The following is a 23,143-nucleotide window of genomic DNA, read 5'->3' as shown; positions in this document are numbered from 1 at the left end:
AAGCAAACAAGTGACTCCTACACTATAGACAAACCCTATTCTTTTCTCCCCTCACCTTGCCACAAGTACAACTTACACCGTGTTTTGTTTCTTTAACCTGTTTTTTGGACGTCCTATTGGGTTAGCATAGCGCCGTTTTATCTGTGCCGCCTTCTTCTGTAGAAGTTTTCGTCCTTTTTTCCTAGGTCGACATATTTGACATATCCACATACCTATAAAAAAATCAAATTCCACATAAAAGCACAATAGACACAGATACACTGAAAGAATTCAGATACTCTAAGCCAGTAGTTCTTAACCACTTTTAGGTCAAGAACTCTTTTAAAACACTGATGAAAGCCCCCTAAAAAAATAAACACGAAAACATACACACACAAAATTCTACAAATGATTGGAAAAGACGCACAAGTATTCTGAAGCCCACATATGGTTGAAGTCCACTGATCCTCAGTTAAAAAAAAAAAAAAACCATGGTCTATACCTGGCACCCAAATTCTACAAGAAAAGAAGCCAGGTTCCCTTAAGTAATAGATGATTCCAGGACTGAAGCAGGGAAAATACTGGATAACCTGAAGCATCTCATGGTGCCAGAAAATGGAAAAGTATTCAAAAGATGAGGAAGGCATGTCAAAAGGACCTACAAGCCAATTTGAAGGAGCTCCCAATAGTCAAATCTGGGTCATTCTGAACAAAAAAAAAAGAAATAATCATGTCAATGGATTATAACCCACTGAATAAAATAAATACCCATCAGTCCATAAGAATATAAGTAATTGAATAAATAAATGGGAAAAGCGATAGCTCTTCTTTACAGCAGAATTCCAATCAGTAAATAGAGAAGAGATGATGGAAGCTGAAAAGTCATCAATATGCAAACACCAAAGTAAAACTGGTACAAACAAGAATCACTGATGGATGCTAAAGTCAGTGCAAAGAGGAAAAAGAATAACTTTAAGGTCAGGTTTCTTCTGTAATCAAGTGATCAAAGTTAACATTACCAGTAATAAGACATATTAGTATTATACACCTACACTACAATGCACTAAGAAGGGCACAGTATCAATTCTGTGGTGTTCTTGTCAAACTTCATAATCTTAATTTAATCATTATAAAGAAAGAGACAGACCCAAATTGAAGAACTTTCTACAAAATCGCTAACAAGTATTCTTCAAAAGTGTCAAGGTCAGGAAAGATAGTCTAGGGAATTAACAGACTGGAAGAGACTAAGGAAGCATGATGATTAAATGCAGTATGAAATCCAGCACTGGATTTTGGACCACAAATTCAAATAAGGTGTATAGATTTACTAATCATATCATATCAATGTTAGTTTCCTGGTTTCAGTAATTGTACTACAGTTTTATAAGATGTTGACATTAGAAGAAGCTGTGTAATGGGTACAGTAGGAAGTCTCTGTACTATTTTTGCCACTTGTCTGTCAGTCTGCAATTATTTCAAAATAAAATGATTCCTGCTTTAAGCTGCTATAAAACTTCTTTTGTAGGCATTAAATACAAACAAATGAAGTCCTAAGAAAATCTTTCTTATCTTGAAGGATTCTCAGAAGACCTGTTGCCCAAACTTCCAAGTAAATGGAAAAGGTAGCAAAGGGGGTATTTATTCTTCCAATACATATCAATTTAAGATTTTCCAGAAGCTAACAACCCCAGAGTGACATAAGAAGAGACTCAAGTTAAGATTCTAAGTGGAATAACTTAACTATACCTAAGGTTGAGTCCCTTTCCATCCACAGGAAAATTTTTTCTGAGCAGAAATTATAAAATACTCTATAAGCATTTTACTTAAGAAACCTGTTAAGTCACAAAAACAGAGTTAAAAATGGAATTTATGATAAGGCAAAGCAGGAGACACTAACTGGATTTTTTTTTAAGAAACTAGAAGCATATAATAGGATGGAAGTTCAACCAACAGGCAGTTACATTCCAACCAAATACTTGTCAAGGAATAGGAGTCAAAAGAATAGAATACATTAAGCTATATTCTTATGATTTAGCACACAAAAATTATCTGTTTACAAATTATATTATTAAAAAAAAGGCTCTAGGCCTTTCAAAAGTGATGAACAGTGAAATAACCAATACTGATATAATCAACATGATCTAATACAATTCCATTTCTTCCTTTATAGAAAGAGATATTTCAAAATTACATAAGGCATGTATTTTGTCCTCTAGCTATAGGACTGGCAAATACTCATAAATGAACCACTTCACTCTCCATGGATACTTAAACATTGAAAATAGAGGAAGATAATAATGAATCCATACACATAGGAATGTCAAGATGCCTAAACAGACTGTCCCCACCTTTAAGGTGCCAGCTCTCTTCCTACTTATACAACCCCAAATAGAAAGACGGAAATTATTCTTTCATTTTAACAAAGTAGACAAAAAGTGCTTTCACGGATTTGCCCATTACAGTGCCATTACAGTGCCAGTCTGACTTCAGGAAGTACTTCTCACCTTTTGGCATCCGGGTGAGTGGCGGATCACAACACTCCATGTGAAAACCTCGGTCACAGGAATCACAAAAGAGCATATTATCCTAAAAAAGAGAAGGGACAGTTCTGCTTAACCTTATGAAACAAAAACACATCAGGATCACAGCTTCATAAAACCCAGAAAGCTTCAATGATCTCACAATGATGATGAGCTACTATAGTACTAAAAGTTTCCTTAATTTGCATTAAACTGAGTAAATGGACACTCCAAGTTAGCAAAAAGTTTTGCTTCATCTAATCTTTAATAAAGAACTACAGTTTCATAACTTTCAGATATAAGCTAACTTTAGTTTGCTCTAATGGAAAAGAGAAAAGGATGATTTGTAGTTAATACACTGACCGTTCCTAAATGAATGCCTCCATAATACTCAAACAAATTTCAGAAGTATTTCTTTAAAGTAGCTTAGTCTTTCTGCAAACATAGAATTAAGGTGTTTTAGAAACTACCTAGAACAGAAAGAATCCAAGTCTCAAATACCAAGTATTCTAAACTAATGATGTATAATTGAATGGGACCAGTGTTTCAAATTCTGCTGACCAAGGGAATGAAAAGTAATCAACAAAACTTTGAGGAAAATATTAGGTGTACACTCTACTTCTAAATGAAATAGTCACATCAGAAAGCAAGGATACTCACTGCATTCTTGCCTTGATCTCGACAGGAGCTGCATGTTTTACACTCAATGCACTGCCACCGTAAGGCCTTCACTCTAACCGTTAATTCAGGGGAAAACTTTAAACAGGATGGATGACCTAACAGGAGGGGAAAGTTCTCAAATGAAACAGTCAAGAATCATTTTGTAATTGTATTAAAGGAATGATGAAGAAAAAGGCAATTACCTTAAATCAAAATATATATCAAAGAAGAGATGCCCTTGAAAGCTTGCCATACGTGTCTCATCAGGATTTGGCATTCCAATTCAGTTGTACTGATGCTAAGTGTAATTTAGTACACCACCTCCCCAATATGATTATAAAACACCTGACAAACTCCTAACTTGTAATAAGCCTGCATTAAAGCATCATGGGTATACACATGCTTATACGTATACCAATACATAATATGCTCAGGTCATTTCTGGAAGGACACAAAAACTGTTTGCAACTATAATGTCCTAAGATATGAAACTATAAACATTTTGATTTTTAAAATATTTTTTATAAATTTTATTTATTTATTTTGAGAGAGAGAGAGAGACCCTTGAGTCGGGGAGAGGCAGAGAGAGAGGGAGAGAGAGATAATCCCAAACAGGCTCCTTACAGTCAGCGCAGAGCCCAACTCAGGGCTCAAACCCACGAACCATGAGATCATGACTGAGCCAAAGTTGGATGCTCAACTGACTCAGCCACCCAGGTGCCTCAAAACTATAATCATTTTGAATAAGGATTTTACCTTTCACTTTATACCCTTCTGTGCTCTCAATTTTTTAGCAATAACGTATTACTTTTATAACTGAAAATCTATTTTTATTAAATCCCATCATTTAAAGTGAGCTACTTCCTCATATTTTAAGGCACTCGAGCTAAAAACTAATACCTAAACAATATTTCTATTGTGATCAAAATTAACAGCAACAGAAAAAATTTTCCTCTTCCAAAAGAGTTAGTATCTGTTTGACTCTCAAAATTATAGGAAAGTAAATCTGCCTTCACTCTGGGAAGATTTGTTCTTTTCCTCTAAAAGTTGGTTAAGTTTATTTTTCTTTGGTGAAAGAAAAGGATGGTTATTTTTTCTCCTCTCCCTTCTATTCCTAAATTTCTCTGAGATGATATGAAGTTTATTATCAAAATATCACTGACATTAAAGGAAAATGGGAGAGAAAGTGTAAAAATCTCATTCATGATCTCCTTGTCCTAGATTAGCCATTTCCTGTTCTACTTTTCCTTTGTAGACTTCCTAAAGGTGCTTGCATGGTTTTAATTATAGAGTATATACAGTTTTGTTTTGCTTTTCTTCATACTTTTAGTCAAGTAAACTTTATATTCTTTAAACTGATTGATACCCTATAACCTACCTGACACTACTTCCCTATTGTTAACTAATTAAACTACTACCTGTAATAGAATACTACAATGAATTATTTTATATCTACAGATTCTTCCCTTCTTTTATTTATTGACTTTGAGAGAGACGGAGAGAATACGCAAATGTGAGCAAGGGAGGGGCAGAGAGAGAGAGAGAGAGAGAGAGAGAGAGAGAGAGAGAGAATCCCAAGCAGGCTCTGAGCTGTCAGCATGGAGCCAGATGTGGGGCTCGATTTCACGAACCGTGAGATCATAACCTGAGCTGAAATCAAGAGTCAGATGCTTAACCGATTGAGGCACCTAGGTGCCCCATCCTTCTTTTAAATTAATTCCTTAAAATAAATTTCTGTAAGTGGGGTTGGTAAGTGAAATGAAAGAAACATACCAGCAAAGTACCAATGTTTTAATACAATTTCATCAACTCTAGGTTTGGGCTCTTTTATCTTTCAAATTTTATTATTATAAAAGTTATAAAACAGCTTTCACTGCTGCACTGGTGTGCATGCCTATAATTACTTGGGTAAAATGTTTTTTTAGTATATTCAACAATTAACTTTCGTTCATAGGCTCTGCCCTTTGACTTTATGCTAGAAATGTAAGCACGCTCTTCATAGCTTTTGGCCCTTTATCATATTTAATGCAATTATTTTCCCCAAAACTTTTTTGCTTTTTAAAATTTTGGGTATTTTAGTTCTCACTTTGGTAATATCAAATATCATATACTTAACTATGTTCATAGTTTTCTTCCTTGCCTACTGTAATAGTCAGGCTCCAAGCTGCCCTCCAAACGTTCTTGTCTTCTGGCAAGAATACCAATTGACACCTGTGTAGTTCCCTCCCACACAGAATAGGGTTGATTTGTGTGCTGCAATGACAGGCTATGGCTAGGTAACAAAAGATATTGCCAATTCCACCTTGCTACCTCTATCAGATACCTGCTTAGGGGATGCTGTGGGCAATTCATTTTTTTTTTTAATATGAAGTTTATTGTCAAATTGGTTTCCATACAACACCTAGTGCTCATCCCAACAGGTGCCCTCCTCAATGTGCTGTGGGCAATTCATACAGCCCTATGAAGAGGTCCACATGGCAAAGAACTGAGGCTCCCTGTCAACAGGCAGCATTAACATGCCAGCCAAGTGAGTCATCATGGAATGGAAGCCTTCAGATAACTGAGTACCAGTTAAAATCTTGATTGCAACCTCATGAAAGATTCCAAGTAAAAATGACTTAGGCAGGCCATTCCCAAATTCCTAACAGGAACAACATGAATTAAAAACTGTTGTTGCTTTTAGCTGCTATGTTTTGGGGTGGTTTGCTTCTATAGCAACAGATAACCAATAGTTATTTATTCTACTAGTTCTTTAAAAGTTCCCTCTACTGTTTTCAAATTGCAAAGAACTCAGAGACCACCCCAAATATAATGCTTCTTAGAAGACAGGGGTATACCACAACTCTCCTTCCACCCCCATTTTATTCCCACCTCACCTGAGTAGATTTTTATCTGTTTTATGTATTTGGGCTCCCATACAATTTCTTAAGGGTGCTCCTACTAAAATAGTTTGGAAGTCAATGCATTATAGGACATGTCACTATATTTTTATCTAATATTTTCTGATTTTATGGTTTATATTTAACTGTAAAATCCATCCCAAGTTCATTACTGTTTGTGATTCTTATGCTGGAATATGGTCACCTACCACTCAAGATCTCTTCCCACCTTCTTTTAAAGCCTTCTATAAACAAAAACCAAAAAGCTAAAAACTGTACTTCCTAGACTCTTTTGCAGCTTGGTTCTAGATATGAATTAACTCCTACCAACTGGATGTTTGAGTGACTTTTTGAAAGGGAGAAATGAAACAAAGACCACTTTTCTTCTGGTACTGCCAGTACCCAGCCACTTTTCACCTTCGAGGCCATCCAGAGGTAAATGTGGCGATGGCCAAATTCAGCCTTTCAATATCCAGCTACAGCCCAGTAGCCCCCTGCTTCCACCTCTTCCGGATGGAGACAGATATAGTGACTCCCCTGGTGGATCACTTCTGCGATATTCTAAGATCAGTCCCTAAAGCCCAGCCTAGAGCTCTCCCCTTCAGCATTTCTAATAATTTCACAAATATTTTGTTCTCTCATTAAATTTCTTTCCTCTTGAAGTATCTAGAGTGATTTCTGGTTTCTTGACTAAATCATGGTTGTTATAGATATAAAACACTGAAAATTAAGCCAATGATCAGAGATAATGTTGATTTACTAAGGCCTTCCTACAAAAACTTTTAAGTTCTGACAATATAGACCAAGAATATCTCTAGAATTGACAAACTAGAAGAGTCTTTGCAAAATCTTTTTTAGACCTCAGGATCTCACACAGCTCACTAAATTGCAGTGTCAACATTCCATTTCCCAATGTGACACATGTAAGTTTCTATCAAGAAGAACAAACGTGTTATCATCCCCGTTCTATTCATAAAGCCTGATGCATAAATCAAGAAAGATAAGTAGTGATTATTAAAGAAGCTAGCAATAATTTCAAACTGATTGCTGTGATTTGAACAGATGTTTGATAGTCAAATATAAAGATCAACAAGAAAAAATAAGTCTGTGCAAAGATTTTTATAAAAAACAAAAATCCGAAACTAAGACCTGATTGAAATTAACTGAATAAAACATGTCAACTATACATTTAAATCCCTCCCTCACCTAGAAGATTCATCTCAGTTACCTAAAACCAGCATCAAAGTATTGTTTTATAAGGATCAAGGATACCATCTCAGTTAAATACACTTCCCTCCTGCCTGAGAGCATACATCAGAAGGAATAAAGGAGATTACATACCACTGTTGCCACAGTCGGCACAGGAGATGAGTTCTTCTGGCTTCTTTTCTCGGTTTTGTTCTTTTGTACCAAGACAGAAACTACAGATGGGGATTGGTTCAGCAACGGGCTATAAAGAAAAAAACAATTCACTCAGGTACGAGCACTTTATTTTCAGTATTAATTCAAAGACATTAAAATTACAGTTTTAAATTCCTATGAGAGTTACATGTAACCAAGACAACTGTATCACTCTCCTAAATTTCCAACTAAGTAAGGGAGTTTTAACAAAGCCTGCTTTGGCTGGGCCTTTACAACTAGTCCTTCTAGTGACAACTTTGGATCGCTTCTCGGCCTTTTGGCTAAGATCAAGTGTAGTGACAACTTTGGTCCAAAAAAATCACATACCAACCATCATTTTCACTCAGAAACTAAATGACACAATATGGATTGGACAAAGCAAATCCTTCACCTAAAACAAAAAATTCAACTGAATTAGGCATAAGAAATCACAGTATCAGACCTTAAAAGGTATGTGGTGTCAGAGAAGTGATAAAATGTGCAGAAATAAACACCATACAAGGCAGCAGACCTTAAGTGGTAGAAGAGACAACCAATAAGTACTCTGTACAAGTATAAAAGATAAATTTCAGTTGTGGTTTGGAGGAGAAGGGTTGAAAGAGGAAGATAACATGTATTAAGTACTAGTACTAGGCTATGGGATCTTGAGAAGTTTGTCCAAGCACAATAGACAAAACAATTGTTAAAACTGGGTTTAAACCTAGGCTTACATGTGGCTCTACAACGCTACCCCCTTCCCCTCCAGCCCAAAGGATGGAGAGAAAGGCAGTGCAGGTAACATAAATAAGATAAATTTAGGTGTGCAGTCTGCTAAAGCCAGTGCTTAAAGGATATGGTTTCTGTCAGAAGTGGTAGTAGAGAGGGTGGGTAGGTCACTTCAGTTTGTGAAGACTGCCACTGAATGTCTTATAAAGTTGGATTTTACACTGCAGGAAGAAAACAATAGAAGGCTACTGAACCAAAAGAAAATCACCTGTATTTGAGCAAAACATCCAGTAGCAATATCAAAGATGAATGAGGAGAAACCTAAAGATGGATAGAACATTTAAACAATGACCACAATAGTCTGGTGAAGACAAGAACCTGAACCAAAGCTAAAAAAATGGAACAGAAAAAACAGCTATGGACTTAGAAATAAACTAGTTGTGGAAGGTAATAGAAAAGGAAATGAGTTTAATAAGACTGACTTAATGAAAAGATGGTGTGAAAGGTAAGTCATTTTAAAGAAGAAAATCAGAAGAAAACCAAAGATGCTGAGTCTGATTTTAGATGTGTTTAGCTGGAGGCAATCTCAGTCAAATCTCAACCACTTATATGGGAGAGAGGCATAAAGACCTCAAGATTCTTTTAGACAACTGGTGAAAACAGATAAAATGTCTGTCAGTGCGATTACAGAAGTGTTACAATGAGAAACAACAGAGGAATCAAGCGGGGGAAATGGGTACCAAGGAAAGGTTTCCCAGACTTAAGTTCTTCTGGAGGTACTTGACAGGGAAGGTGTTCAAAGAAAATACAGAATCAAGCTTGAGAGGAGGGGGATGAGCTTAGTTTGGGACTGACTCATGGAGCTTAAAATGCCTATGGAGCACCTATGTAGCAATGCCCATGGGCTTTGTGATACAGGAATCGGAAGTCCAGGAGAATGGTTAGTCTGGAAATAATCTAGAAATCATATACCTATAAAATGGCATTAAGATTCTCAAAATTGAGGAGTTCTTCCATGGAGAACAGGTAGAAAGAAGAGACCTAAGGTCAGAATACCAAAATACAAGTGGCTGTTAGAGGAAAAATCCTGAAAAGGAAGTGGATTAGTTAGAGAGTTGGATGATACATCAATAATGTCCAACACAAGCAAATTAACAGTATTGCTCAGCCAAGAGATGAAATGAGAGATGAAAAGCTGGAAGTTGTCTTAATAATTGTGGCTGTGGTAAAGACTACCACATGCTTTCTTTAAAAAGGAATATAAAAAAGAACCAGGGAGTAAAGTTAGGAAAGACTTCACTGAGGAGTAGAAATTGGAAGTAAACACTAAGTGAGAAGACCAGCCACAGAATGGAAGATATTAACAACATATTTAACTAACAAATGGCTCACAGCCAGAATATATTAAGAACTCTTACCTGTCAGTAGTATGTAAAAGACAGACAATTCAATAGAAAACTAGGCAAAAGTCTTCACCAGGCACTTGACAACAGCAGGTACGTAAATAATAAATGGCCAATAAACATAAGAAAAGATGCTCAACCCATTGGCCATCAAGGAGGTAGAGCTTCATGAACGGCTAAAATTATAAAGACTGGCAATAGTTAAGTGCTGATAAGAAACTAGAACAACAGAACTCTTAACATTGCTGATAGGAATATAAATTGAGAAAACTACTCTGAAGACGATTTGACAGTATTCACTAAAATTAAAGGCATATCATATGACTCAGCACTTCCATTCCTAGCAATATACCCACCAAATGAAGTACACACACATATGTACAATAAAACATACACAAAAATGGTAAGAACAGCATTATTCATAACAAAATTTACTCAAACAAAAATTACCCAAATAACCAGCAATGGGAGTACAGATAAACTGTGCTATATCCACAGAGTATTAAACAGTAATGAAAATAACAGTCAACAACGTGGGTCAACAACGTGGGTGACTATTACAAACAATGCTGAATGAGAGAAAAGACACAGAAGAATACATACTGTATCATTTTATTTATATAAAGTTCTAAAACAGTTCTATATAGTTATAAGTTGAGACAGCAGTTACCTTTAGAGAGAAAAGAAGAGGCAGTGAATAGGAAAGGGACTCTGAGAGGTGCTGATAATGTTCTTTTTCTTGACCTGGATGGTGGCTTCATGAAGGCAACAATGGAGTTTGGAAATTAGAATAGGCTAGAGAGATTTAAAAGGCAGCAACAGGGGCGCCTGGGTGGTGCAGTCGGTTAAGCGTCCGACTTCAGCCAGGTCACGATCTCACGGTCCGTGAGTTCGAGCCCCGCGTCAGGCTCTGGGCTGATGGCTCAGAGCCTGGAGCCTGTTTCCGATTCTGTGTCTCCCTCTCTCTCTGCCCCTCCCCCGTTCATGCTCTGTCTCTGTCTGTCCCATAAATAAATAAAAACGTTGAAAAAAAAATTTTTTTTAATAAAAAATAAAAAATAAAAGGCAGCAACATGTAGGTGACAACTGACAGCACCTGGTAAGCAAGAGGAGTGAAGTTGTAGTAAAAATGAACAAGGAGAGGGGATTGGAGAAGTGAGACAAAGTCTAAGCAGAAGAGTATGGGGGCAGGGGAAGAGGGGGGACAAGAAAGGACCAGTCTGAGGGAAAACAGAACGAAGAGGAAGTCCTAACACAAGAATTTCAAGAAGCAGAGAGCAACCAACAATCAATTTGGGGAAGATAAAATATCTACTGGATTGCACAACTGAGAAATAGTTGAAGACCTCACTAATAGTGAGCCTTTTTCAGGATACGATTTGTCTTATCCTATGACAGGATAAGAGCTAAAGTCATAGGAACCAAGAAACTGCCACGAAGGGACAGAAAACAGACAAGAGATGGCTTTAAAAAATGGCAAAAGGTTTTGATGTGTTCTAGGTATTTAAGATGCAAAAGACTAAACCTACTTAAATGTGGAGAAGACGACACACATGGTCAGAGACATTCAAGAAACAAGAAATAACAGGAACATATTTTATGGTTAAGGTTTAGAGCTATACTATTCAACATGGTAGACACTACACCATGTGGCTATTTAAATCTGAAATAAAATAAATTTAATTCCTCGGTCACACTAGCTACATTTCTAGTGCTCAACATTCACATATGGCTAGTGATTATGGTACTGGACAATACAAATATAGAACAATTCCATCATTTCAGAAAGTTCTACTGGATAATTAATACTGGTTTTGAAAAAAGGACGAATTTTAAAGCAGGGATAAAGGGACTGCCCTTCATAGTATAGGATGGTATCAATGCACACTATTTGTAGGTGGGATATGGTGGGAAAAGGGAAATGTTGAGGGTGCTCATTTCTGACAGATTCATTGTTTCTGGAAAATAGGACATAAAAATTGCCTGCCAAAAGTGGGACAGGAATTGGCTGGATAGAGCAGGAGAAAGTGAAAGCTGACTGAGAAAACTGACAAGTGAGATTGGCTGGGTCTAAGAGCAAAGATAGCAGAAAAAAAAACCTCCTATCAAAATGGAAAGTGGACACACATTTTTCAGGCAAGAAAGAATCAGAAAAATATGTTATTAACATAGAGAATAAATTCAAAATAGAAGAGAGAAAAGTTGATGGAGTTCCTACAAAATGGCCTCTATCTCTTCACTAAAATAGAAGACAATGTCACTTACTTAAACAGAAGTAGACCAGTATGAGTTTGGTCATTTACAAAAAGCGGAAAAAAAAAAAAAAAAAAAGAAAAGAAAAGAAAAAGGCTGGAAGTCTCCGTGTGGAAGATGATAGAGAATCAATTAGTAATGGAAAATAAAACTGTCAATCAGCCCTAACCACACAGCTAAGATCAGAAAGTGTAATTTGTAGTGTTTCCAATCAGAATAGCTCTACATCTTTCCTTAACTCCTCTGCAGCCTTGGACCGATAAAATCAGAGAGCTGTAGACTGATGAGATAAGCCAAAGGGTAAAGTCTACTAGAATGCAAATGCAAACACAGCTGACCTTTGAACAACATGGTTTGAACAATCTGGGTCCACTTATAAGTGGGTTTTTTACAAGTGTATGTTGTTACCTTATGATTTTTACTTTTTACTTTTTTCTTGGTGGGAGGGACAGAGGAGAGAAAATCCCAAGCAGGCTCTGCACTGTCAGTGCAAAGGGGGATCGATCTCTCGAACCATGACATCATGACCCAAGTCGAAATCAAGAATTGGATGCTTAACCTACTGAAACACCCAGGCTCCTCTATTTAATGATTTTGTTTTCTCTAACTTACTCTATTATAAGAATATAGTATATAATTATATAACATACAAAATATGTGCTAATTAACTATTTACATTATTGGTAAAGCTTCAGGTTAACAGCAGGCTATTTATTTAGTTTTGTGGAGCCAAAAGTTATATATGAATTTTTGACTACACAGGGGTCAGAGTGCTGCGTTAAGAAGGGTCAACTAAAACGGTGGGACACAACGTTGAGGCTGGATCATAAGCAGGTGGGGGTTGATAAAAAGTGTCTGGAGTTAAAGTACCATGGAAATCTGATGAAATGAAAACAAAGGTCCACAGGAAGAAAAAAGGATTGAAGACTGGGGTCCACAGGGAAACTTTAGAATTTGTGATTTCTAAGTCTAAAGTCCTAACTAATAAAGGAAACCTCCAATGGCAAATGTGCATGAATTCTTTACTATTTAGTAAGCACTGGGGCGCCTGGGTGGTGCAGTCGGTTAAGCGTCCGACTTCAGCCAGGTCACGATCTCGTGGTCCGTGAGTTCGAGCCCCGCGTCAGGCTCTGGGCTGATGGCTCAGAGCCTGGAGCCTGTTTCCGATTCTGTGTCTCCCTCTCTCTCTGCCCCTCCCCCGTTCATGCTCTGTCTCTCTCTGTCCCAAAAATAAATAAACGTTGAAAAAAAAAATTAAAAAAAATATTTAGTAAGCACTATTACAGACATTTGAGGGAACAATGGTGAAAAAGGCAGCCAAAGTCTCAACTTTCATAAAGTTAACACTCTAGCTGATGACAGAAAAAAGTATAATTAAAGACAAAGAAATTAAGAAGGCAAGGGGAGCCTGGATGGTTCAGTAAGTTAAGTGTTCAACTTCAGCTCAGGTCATGATCTCATGGTTCATGGGTTCAAGCCATGCGTTAGGCTCTCTGCAGTCAACACAGGGCCTGCTTCAAATCCTCTGTTCCTCTCTCTCTCTCTCTCTCTGTCTGCCCCTCTCCCCTTCTCTCTCAAAAATAAACATTTAAAAAAAAATTAAGAAGTCAAGAAGCTGGGAATGCATGATTTTAGAAGAATCGTATAAATGTGTTCAAGTCAGCAAAAATGATGATTGCACCCAAGAATAGGGAGGTTTTGCAAAAACTTTTCTGAAGTTTTAGAGAAAACTTTTTATTTTTATGTTTTTAACTTTTTTTTTTTAACGTTTATTTGTTGAGAGACAGAGAGAGACAGAACATGAGCAGGGGAAGGGCAGAGAGAGAGGGAGACACAGAATCTGAAGCAGGTTCCAGGCTCTGAGCTGTCAGCACAGAGCCTGATACGGGGCTTGAACTCACAAACTGTGAGATCATGCCCTGAGTCGAAGTCGGACGCTTAACCAACTGAGCCACCCAGGTGCCCCTAATGTTTATTTTTGAGAGAGAGAGAGAGAGAGAGAGAGAGAGAGAGAGCGCGCGCGCACGCGCACGCGTGTGCACACAAGGTGGGGGGAGGGGCAAAGAGAGAGGGAGACAACAGAATCCAAAGAAGGCTCCAGGCTCTGAGCTGTCAGCACAGAGCCCAATGCCACGCTCGAACCCAGGAACTACAAAATCATAACCTGGGTCAAAGTCAGATACTTAACTGAGCCGCCCAGGTGCCCCCACTACACACTTTTTAAAAAGCAGATGGGAAGAACTTCATGTCAGAAGAATTTGTTCAATAAAAGAACAAAAATCATCTTAGAGGCTGTGAAGACCAATGTGTGACCAATGTGTCAACTCTTCTTCTTGGGTTTCTCCCCACCCCTACCCTCCTTTTACAATACGGTAAGAGTATGAAAAGTAGCTCTACTAGTGGCATATGGACATAAGGTTATAATTCAACGTAATGACCTACTAGTGCTAAACCGGTACCACTTTCACATATAAAGTATATTATATTACTTCAGCAGTCTGGTTAAAAAAAAGAACAACTTGGGTTCAGATAAAGAATCCTGTGTAACCTACAGTCATAGTGGAGAAGAAGTCTACATTATAAGAAGCTGTAGGGCAGAGTAGGAATAGTATTATGATTCAAACTCAGTTACCATAATTAATAACATTAGTAATAGCAAAGTACTTGGTTAATCTGCTGCTACTTTTAGGATTAGATTATATATAAGGAAGATTATATCATACTTAAGGGAGCAAATATACAAGGATGAAGAAAAGAGAAAGTCTGAAAAACAAATTATTGTTATTCTTCAGCACAGGAAAACAGTTCGAAAATTAAAACTGACATAGCAATTTGTGTTTTTAAATATGTGTCTTTATCATCTAGAAAATAAAGTTCTCAATGACAGAAAATGTTATTTAAAATCATACCTAAGAAATCCTTAGCAAAACTATCCCTATATATTCCTGTATAATCTCTGTAATATTACTGCTGTTAATATTTTTATATATGATCAATCACTTAGTATTACTAGATTTTATCTATCTCAAAACAAAATAACTGATGTCATTTAAGTGTTCATTAAAGTTGGTGTGGGGAGAAGGGGAGTGATTTAGACAAACTGGCTGCCTGGCTACTTAGAGCTGTGTACATAGTTTAACTCAATTATTTTGATTCTTATCAAATGACCACAGTCTTAGACCTTGCCTACTTACTAGACAAAACAATTTGCTGATTGTTCTCAGTATGAAATCTTACCTAAGTTTAAACAATATTGATATTTTTAAAGTTTTTATTTAAATTTCAATTAACATACTGTGTAATATTAGTTTCAGGTGTACAATTTAGTTATTCAGTATTGATATGCATAGTGTGAAAATAAGACATAAGCTGAAAAGATATTTGTTAAGTCAAATAAAGACACTGGTCCAAACAGACTCAAATTACAAAGAGAGTTGTCAGTAATACAGAGGGTACAGCTATAATTTCCCTAACCTACACATTTCACATTGAAGATATTTACTCTTTGGCATCACAGAACCAAGCACAAATATGATAAATTTTTCAGCTACCAAAACAAAACTAAATCCACAGAGAAATACTATTACTGGCAATGACTGTATCTTAATTGGTAATTTCAGGATTTTAAAGTGCAATTTGGGAAAGCATACTACTACTCTGAAGATTGGTCATTTTAGCTGATAAGAATACAAGCCAAAAAAGTGGTTTAAACATATTATCTCGGTTACAACATAAATCTGAGTTTTTCTTTGATCAAACAGCACTGCTGATCAGTAATTGTGTGATTTGTTTTAGAATATGCCTAAATAGAACATAAAAAATTACAACTCCAGATCATTCTCATTCCTAAAATATTAAGAAGCATGAAAATAAATAAGAAAGGGGCTAAAACTACATTGGGTTTACTATAAGATTTGAATCTGAAAATGTACTGGGGTGATTTTAGGACAGTGAAGAGATATTAATACCATTTTCCAAGTGAAACTCTACAAGCTGATTTCAATTATTCTGTATCACAAAGAATAACTGATAACCTATGAATACAGTTTTTAAAAACCTGTGCAGAGGGGCACCTCGGTGGCTCAGTCGGTTAAGCGTCCGACTTCAGCTCAGGTCATGATCTCGTGATTCGTGAGTTCGAGCCCCGCGTCGTGCTCTGGGCTGATGGCTCAGAGCCTGGAGCCTACTTCCGATTCTGTGTCTCCCTCTCTCTCTGCCCCTCCCCTGTTCATGCTCTGTCTCTCTCTGTCCCAAAATAAACGTTAAAAAAATTTTTTTTAAATAAATAAAAATAAAAATAAAAACCTGTGCAGAGATATGCAACATGACATACAATCGCTGTTCCCAAATCTGTCCACACTAAGTCTTAAAGCCTGTTCTCATATCTATATAAAGTGAACCTGTTCCTACAGCTAATAAAACAAGAAAAAAAGTTTGTAGCAAATGACTTTACATACCATTAAACACAGCAGCCCGAGTGAACCTGTTAAAAGGTAAATCAGAGCACCTCACTCGGCTGCCCCAAACCCTCCATCCAGTCCAGAACCTTCCATCTCAGATTACATGCCAAATGAACTACAAGGCCTTATGTGACTTGTACCCCCACATATAAATACACAATTACACCCCTCTGACCTCATGTTCTATTGCCCTCTTCCTCTTACATTCTACTCCAGCTTCCTAGCTTGCAAGTCAGATGTCCTAATCACAGGGCCTTTGCATTTGCTTTCCTTCTATCTGCATGCTCTTCCCCAGATCTTTCCAATCTTTACTCAAAAGTCCCCTGCTTGGTAAGGCTTTCTTTGACCACTGCATCTAACATTTCAAAACAACTCACCAACCACAATAATTTATATCCCCCTTTCTTGCTTTATTTCTTCTCCTTAACCCTTTTCATTAATTAACATATTATGCACATGCATGTGCGTGTGTATCTTATTATTTGTCCCCCACTAAATATAAACTCTATGGGGGCGCCTGGGTGGCTTGGTCGGTTAAGCATCCGACTTCGGCTCAGGTCATGATCTCATGGTCCGTGAGTTCAAGCCCCACGTCAGGCTCTGTGCTGACAGCTCAGAGCCTGGAGCCTGTTTCAGATTCTGTGTCTCCCTCTCTCTCTGCCCCTCCCCTGTTCATGCTCTGTCTCTCTCTGTCTCAAAAATAAATAAACGTTAAAGATTAAAATAAATAAATAAATAAATACTCTATGAAAGTTCTGATTTCCATGTGTTTGTTCACGACTGTATTGCTAATACTGTCAACAGTACTACAGGATCCAGTAAGAACAGTGTTTAACAAACAGTATGCATCCAATAAGCATTCAATACCTTAAATTACCTTGTAGAAATAAAAATAAATAACAAAAATACTATCTTAGAACAATGAGTTGGCAAGAGCCTGATAAAGATATGTGCATCTTAATAATATATAAATGTTCTGTTTACAAAGTAATCTCACAAAGTAATCTCATGGCCTCAATAACCAAATTAAGATTTCTGCCACACAACCCACTTTTATTCAATTTCTCAAAAACAGGGGGAAATTTGTGGCAGGAAGCACTTAGATTGCACCTTGCATCTCTTAGGGTGCTTTAAGCACATGCTGCGATCTCCATAATAATCGCCAGATGGCAGCATTGAGGCAAAGTAGATGCTCTGATATGTAAACAGCCGGTTGAGCAGCCAGCATTCTGACATGAGCTTTTGGAAATAACTTTTAAAAACAAAAACAGCAAAAATTTTGCCCAATGAGCTCTGCTACATGAGATTGATACCATGAAAGAAAAGAATTTTTAGATATAATCATTTAGAATATCTTCAATATTTCTGTATTATGAGATATTCCAATCTGAAAGTCGAATTTTCATTTCCCCCCCAAAAATTGTCTTTAATTTTTTTGAAGCCATTATCCACTTGTCATTGTCTCCATTTTCTAATATCTTCTGAGGAACTCAAAACATTTTGTCTTCGTTCTTAAACACTGACATAAAGAATAGTCAAGAATCTGTTTTGTTCTGTGTAATTATTTCTAGTTCTTTCAAGACAGAACTGAATGATAAGTTCTAGAATTTATGACCACCAGAATTTTCAAGTAAAAAGACTGCACATGTAAATTTAGACTTATGACTTCAGAAACCTCTAAGAGATCATTTCATAAGCTATCAGGCAATAAAGATGTGTGATTTCTTAAAAGCTACAAATTTTCTCAGGTTTTATGGACACTGGAAATTACGGAGACAAATTAACATAGCTAGCATTAAGAATATGAAAGCACATAATTCATATAGGACTTGCTATAATACCCAAAGATGCACTAAAGCAATAATGGTCACATCATTCATTTAAGTAAAAAAAAGTCTATAAAAATTATAAATACCTCATTAAAAACTTAACATGCATCTATAATTACTGCAACTCGTTTTTTAAAAAATCAAGTGGTATACCAAAAGAACAAATACTGTTTAATTCCACTTATGTGAGGAACCTAGAATAGTTAAAATCATACAGGCTGAAAGCAGAAAAGAGGTTATCAGAAGCTGGAAAAAAGGAAGAAATGCGGAAGTTACTGTTTAATGAGTACAGACTGAAATGATAAAAAAGTTCTAGAAATGGGCAGTATTAATGGTTTCAAAGAACTGTGAATATACTTCATGCCCCTCAATTATACACTAAAAATGTTTAAAATGGTAAATTTTACAATAAAAAATTGAACTAAAAACTTAAGTGGTATGTTTCAGTCTCACAGGTCACATGATTTAAGTAATAATAGGTCAAAACTCACACAGTGAGGGACGCCTGGGTGGCTTTGTTGGTTAAGCGTCCAATTCTTGATTTGGACTCAGGTCATGATCTCGTGGTGGTGAGATCAAGCCCTGTGTGAGACTCCACACGCAGCATGGAGCCTGCTTAAGATTCCTCTTCCTCTCCCTCCGCCTCTCCTCCCCTCTCCTCCTGACCACCCTGCTCCTGTGCTCTTACTCTCTCAAAAACAAAACAAAAAAACAAAAAACCCTGTCACACAGAGAGGCAACTACTTATAATCTGTCTTCATTTTCAAAACCTGTTATCTTTTAACTATTCCCATGGAACCCCTTATTATGTTCATCTTGACTACAGTGATTAGACTTAGAAATACCACTTTAATCCCCCCCCCAAAATTAATTACTAATAGTAAATTCTGGCTACTGAATTTAAAGGTCAGCCATTTTATTCTCACTATACGCACATCAAAGTTAGTTTCACCTTTTAATCCAATTAAATAAAAATAGGTCACCCTTACACCTTAGTATTTTTCTTACAAGACAAGTCTAAGAATTAAAATCTATCTAGGGGCACCTGGGTGACTCCATCGGTGAAGTGTCCGACTTCAGCTTAGGTCATGATCTCACGGCTCATGAGTTGAAGCTCCACATTAGGCTCTGTACTGACAGCTCAGAGCCTGGTGCCTGCTTCAGATTCTGTCTCCCTCTCTCCCCCACACATGGTCTGTCTGTCTCTCAAATATAAGCAAACACTAAAAAAAATATTTTTTTTTAAGAATTAAAATCTATCATGCACTGCTAAATTACCAACTAAAACCTCTTTTTGACTGCTATGTATCTAATCCAGCCAGGTTACTCGGCATGAAACATCATCATAAGCCCCTCTCAAATCCACCCACCTAATTCAAAGCACTTATGTCAATAAATACAAAACAAAATCCACACAAAGTAATTAGAAAACAGTTAAATACTACTCCCATTATCCACTTTCATCCCAAAAAATTCAAAAGTAAGTCTTCTGAGAGGATATCTACACAATTACTTATTTCCGATACTGTAAGAGCACACAAAGCTCACGTTAGGAAATTAATGCTTTGTTGGAAGGTACTTTGTTGAGAAAGCTGAACATTCTAATACAGTGTTCTCTTCTCCTCAGGCAAACCTTCCTCTCGGTTTTACCCAGTGCTTCATGTCTTCACTACTAACGGCCTTAGACGAACTCCTGCTCCTCCCAAATCCTTTATGATAGTTCAGAATTTAGCTTTCCTTGATCTTTTCCAGAAAGACAGCACTAGCTAAGCAGATATCATGCTAGACATCTTAATTCACCTCTTAAGTACCTTGCACACAGTTATGTACTAAATTCTGTGTGCTAAATTTCAAGAATTCAATGAAATTAAAATACAACAAAATCATGCTTAGCTCCAAATAAGTTTATCAATTCTTACTCAAAGCCTCTCCTCTAAGATTCAGTAATCTTCAGAGGAGCTGTACTTGGGTAGGATTTAATCTCTTTAAATTTGTCAGCACCCCATATACTATCAAGCACTCCATGGCAGGGACACCTAGGTGGCTCAGTTAGTTAAGTGTCCTGACCTGAACTCAGGTCATGATCTCACAGTTCGTGGTTCAAGCCCCCCATCAGACTCTCTGCTCTCAGTCTAGAGCCCGCTTCATGTCCTCTGTCTCCCCCTCTCTCTGTCCCTTCCCAGCTTGTGCTCTCTTCGTCAAAAACACATAAACAGAACAAAAAAAAAAAAGAGTACTCCATGGCTGCTTATTAAACATTTTCCTCCAAAGTATACAGTTGCAAAATACATATAATAATAAAACAACTAGGCCTGGAAAAGAGCCCATTTTTCATTATTAATAGTCTACAATAAGGTAATCTTGTATAATTTTAATCAGTTCCAACATAACTCATTAGCCATTACAAAGCTTTTAAGAGGAGTACTAAATTGAATTCATTCTTATTTTGATGAGTCCATTCAATGACTTGTACAATTAGACACAACAAGATTATTGGTAAAATAAGTTAATGATATAATTAGAATAGTAATAATCAATTTCAACCTACACTTTTACTACATATATACATTACCATAAATTTAGATGAGATAGCAATCATCTGTCAAGATACTATAACAATTTTCTCTTTCCTAATCAGAGGTGACATCAAAAATAACAATGTGCCGGGCACTTGGGTTTCAGTCAGTTAAGCGTCTGACTTCGGCTCAGGTCATAATCTCATGGCTCTTGAGTTTGAGCTCCAAGTCAGGCTCTGTGCTGACAGCTCAAAGCCCAGAGCCTGCTTTGGATTCTGTGTCTCCCTCTCTGCCCCTCGCCCACTTTCTCTCTCTCTCTCTCTCAAAATAAATAAAACATTTTTAAAAACTAAAAAATAACAATGTGCATATTTGCTGAACTTAAATTCTATGCTAAGAAACTGTAAAGAGTTATCTTTCCCATATTCATCAATTAAATTGAAAGTTCCACTTTGTAGGGGCGCCTGGGTGGCGCAGTCGGTTAAGTGGCCGACTTCAGCCAGGTCACGATCTCGCGGTCCGGGAGTTCGAGCCCCGCGTCAGGCTCTGGGCTGATGGCTCGGAGCCTGGAGCCTGTTTCCGATTCTGTGTCTCCCTCTCTCTCTCTGCCCCTCCCCCGTTCATGCTCTGTCTCTCTCTGTCCCAAAAAATAAATAAACGTTGAAAAAAAAATTAAAAAAAAAAAAAAAAAAGAAAGTTCCACTTTGTTTGTCAGTAATAAATCATTCTCTTCATTCACCCAAATAAGATACTGCCAAATTATTACTGCTTCTCCTTCCCTTTGTGGTCCTTTACTTTCTGTTTTAGTTTGTTTTATGTAAGTATGGCTCTTCCCTAATTCAGAGTCACATCACATGTGCAATCTTCTACATGGACTGACTCTAGCCTTTCTTTGATTTTTCTTCTGCACACTGCTTCCAGATGAAGCCCCTTAAATACTATTTTTTAAAATACATATAGATTTTTAAGTTTATTTATTTTGAGAGAGAGAGAGAGAGAACGCGCACAGAAGCACACATGTGCGCGTGGGGGAGGAGCATAGAGTAGGAGGGGAGAGAGAAAATCCCAAGCAGGCTCCACACTGTCAGCACAGAGCCTGATGTAGGGCTCAATCTCACAAACTGCGAAATCATGACCTGAGCTGAAACCAAGAGTAGGAAGCTTAACTGGCTGAGCCAGGCAGGCACCCCTAAAATACTATTTTTAAAATCTAGTTACCATGCTGGCTCAAAACTTATAAAACATATCCCAAATGCTAACTCCTATGGTTTGGTATTCAATTCCTTCCACCATATACCAAACTAGTTTTTTCATACTATCTTTCTCTTCTCCCAATCTATTCACTTGTCTTCAGAGATCAGATTTTATGCTCTTTCTCCTGGTTATCTTACCATTCCCCTTCAAAGTCCTTTGTATTCCTCCCACTAGGAATCAGCTCAGCAGAGCTTAGAGAAAGACTGAGTTCTGCCACTTACGGCATCACTTTGCCTATGTAAGTTAGCCTCTTTGGTGTAAAATGATACAACATACCTACCTTTCAAGTTACCATAAAGATTAAATGGGATAAAGATATGGGAGTGTAACTCAAACATAAGAGGTATCTAATAAATGCGGATTTCCTATATCCCTTTCAAAACTGTATCTATCCTTCAAAGCTCATCTTTGTTAAGTAACCAGTTGCCACTTTTTAAGTCAGGACAAGATTCTGTTTTGTTTTAACATCCCAAAAAAGCCAAGGTGATGAAAATTTTGTGTGGACTAATATATTTTCTTTATACGGTACTTATCTACATGATTGCATTAAGACACATTTACCATACTGTGCATTACCCACGTTTAGAAAAGTCTTTAGTAGTACTTGAGTTCAGGAGTATTAGCATGGGAGTATTTTTTATGCTACAAATGTATGAAATAATGGTTTAGAAGGAACAAGATGTTCAACAAGACTTTCCTATTCGTTGCAATTTTAAGAAACTGAAACTGTAGGCATTTATTTTGGCCAAACTGACATCTAAAAGAAGTAATGGTTTGAATAAATTGGCAAATAGCATCATTTTCTTCAAGACCTACCAAAAATAATAACTGATAAATAGTATTCTGCTACCATCAGAATCATGGTCTGTGGAAGTGGAAGGGAACTTCAAAAAACATTATACAGCTGACCCTTGAATACAGGGGTTAGAGGCACGGACCCTATACAAAAACCTATGTATAACTTTGGACTTCCCCAAAACTTAATTACTAAAAGCCTACTGCTGACTGAAAGACTCACCAATAACATAAACAGTCATTTAATACATACTTTGTATGTTATATGTATTACATACTGAATTTTTACAATAAAGCTAAAGAAAAGAAAACCTTATTAAGGAAATTATAAGGGGTCAGAGGGCCTGGCTGGCTCAGTCAATAGAGCATATGACTCTTGATCTCAGGGTTGTGAATTCAAGCCCCATGTTGAATGTAGAGATTACTTAAAAATAAAATAAAACAAGGAAGGAAGGAAGGAAGGAAGGAAGGAAGGAAGGAAGGAAGGAAG

The 23,143-nt window shown here is 37.0% G+C and overlaps 1 protein-coding gene across 4 annotated transcripts in view; it reads right to left on the bottom strand.

Annotated features, from left to right (window-relative positions):
* The window catches only part of KAT6A (lysine acetyltransferase 6A), a 114,426-nt gene that overhangs the window by 47,377 nt on the left and 43,906 nt on the right, over positions 1-23,143 (bottom strand). For 3 of the 4 annotated variants that reach the window (XM_040448657.1, XM_040448715.1, XM_040448791.1), the window contains exons 3-6: positions 7,379-7,487; positions 3,159-3,274; positions 2,484-2,565; positions 77-212 (exon numbers count right to left, since the gene is read on the bottom strand). In XM_040448657.1, coding sequence (XP_040304591.1) covers positions 77-212; positions 2,484-2,565; positions 3,159-3,274; positions 7,379-7,487 — 443 coding nt within the window. The remainder of the gene's footprint in view (positions 1-76; positions 213-2,483; positions 2,566-3,158; positions 3,275-7,378; positions 7,488-23,143) is intronic. The other variant, XM_040448863.1, reaches the window with a different exon arrangement.

Source organism: Herpailurus yagouaroundi, unplaced genomic scaffold, assembly GCF_014898765.1.
Source record: "Herpailurus yagouaroundi ecotype Mexico unplaced genomic scaffold, PumYag 28, whole genome shotgun sequence".
Lineage (NCBI taxonomy): Eukaryota > Metazoa > Chordata > Mammalia > Carnivora > Felidae > Herpailurus > Herpailurus yagouaroundi.
Note: the sequence above shows the minus strand (reverse complement) of the source record. Positions and strands in the feature narration are given on the sequence as shown.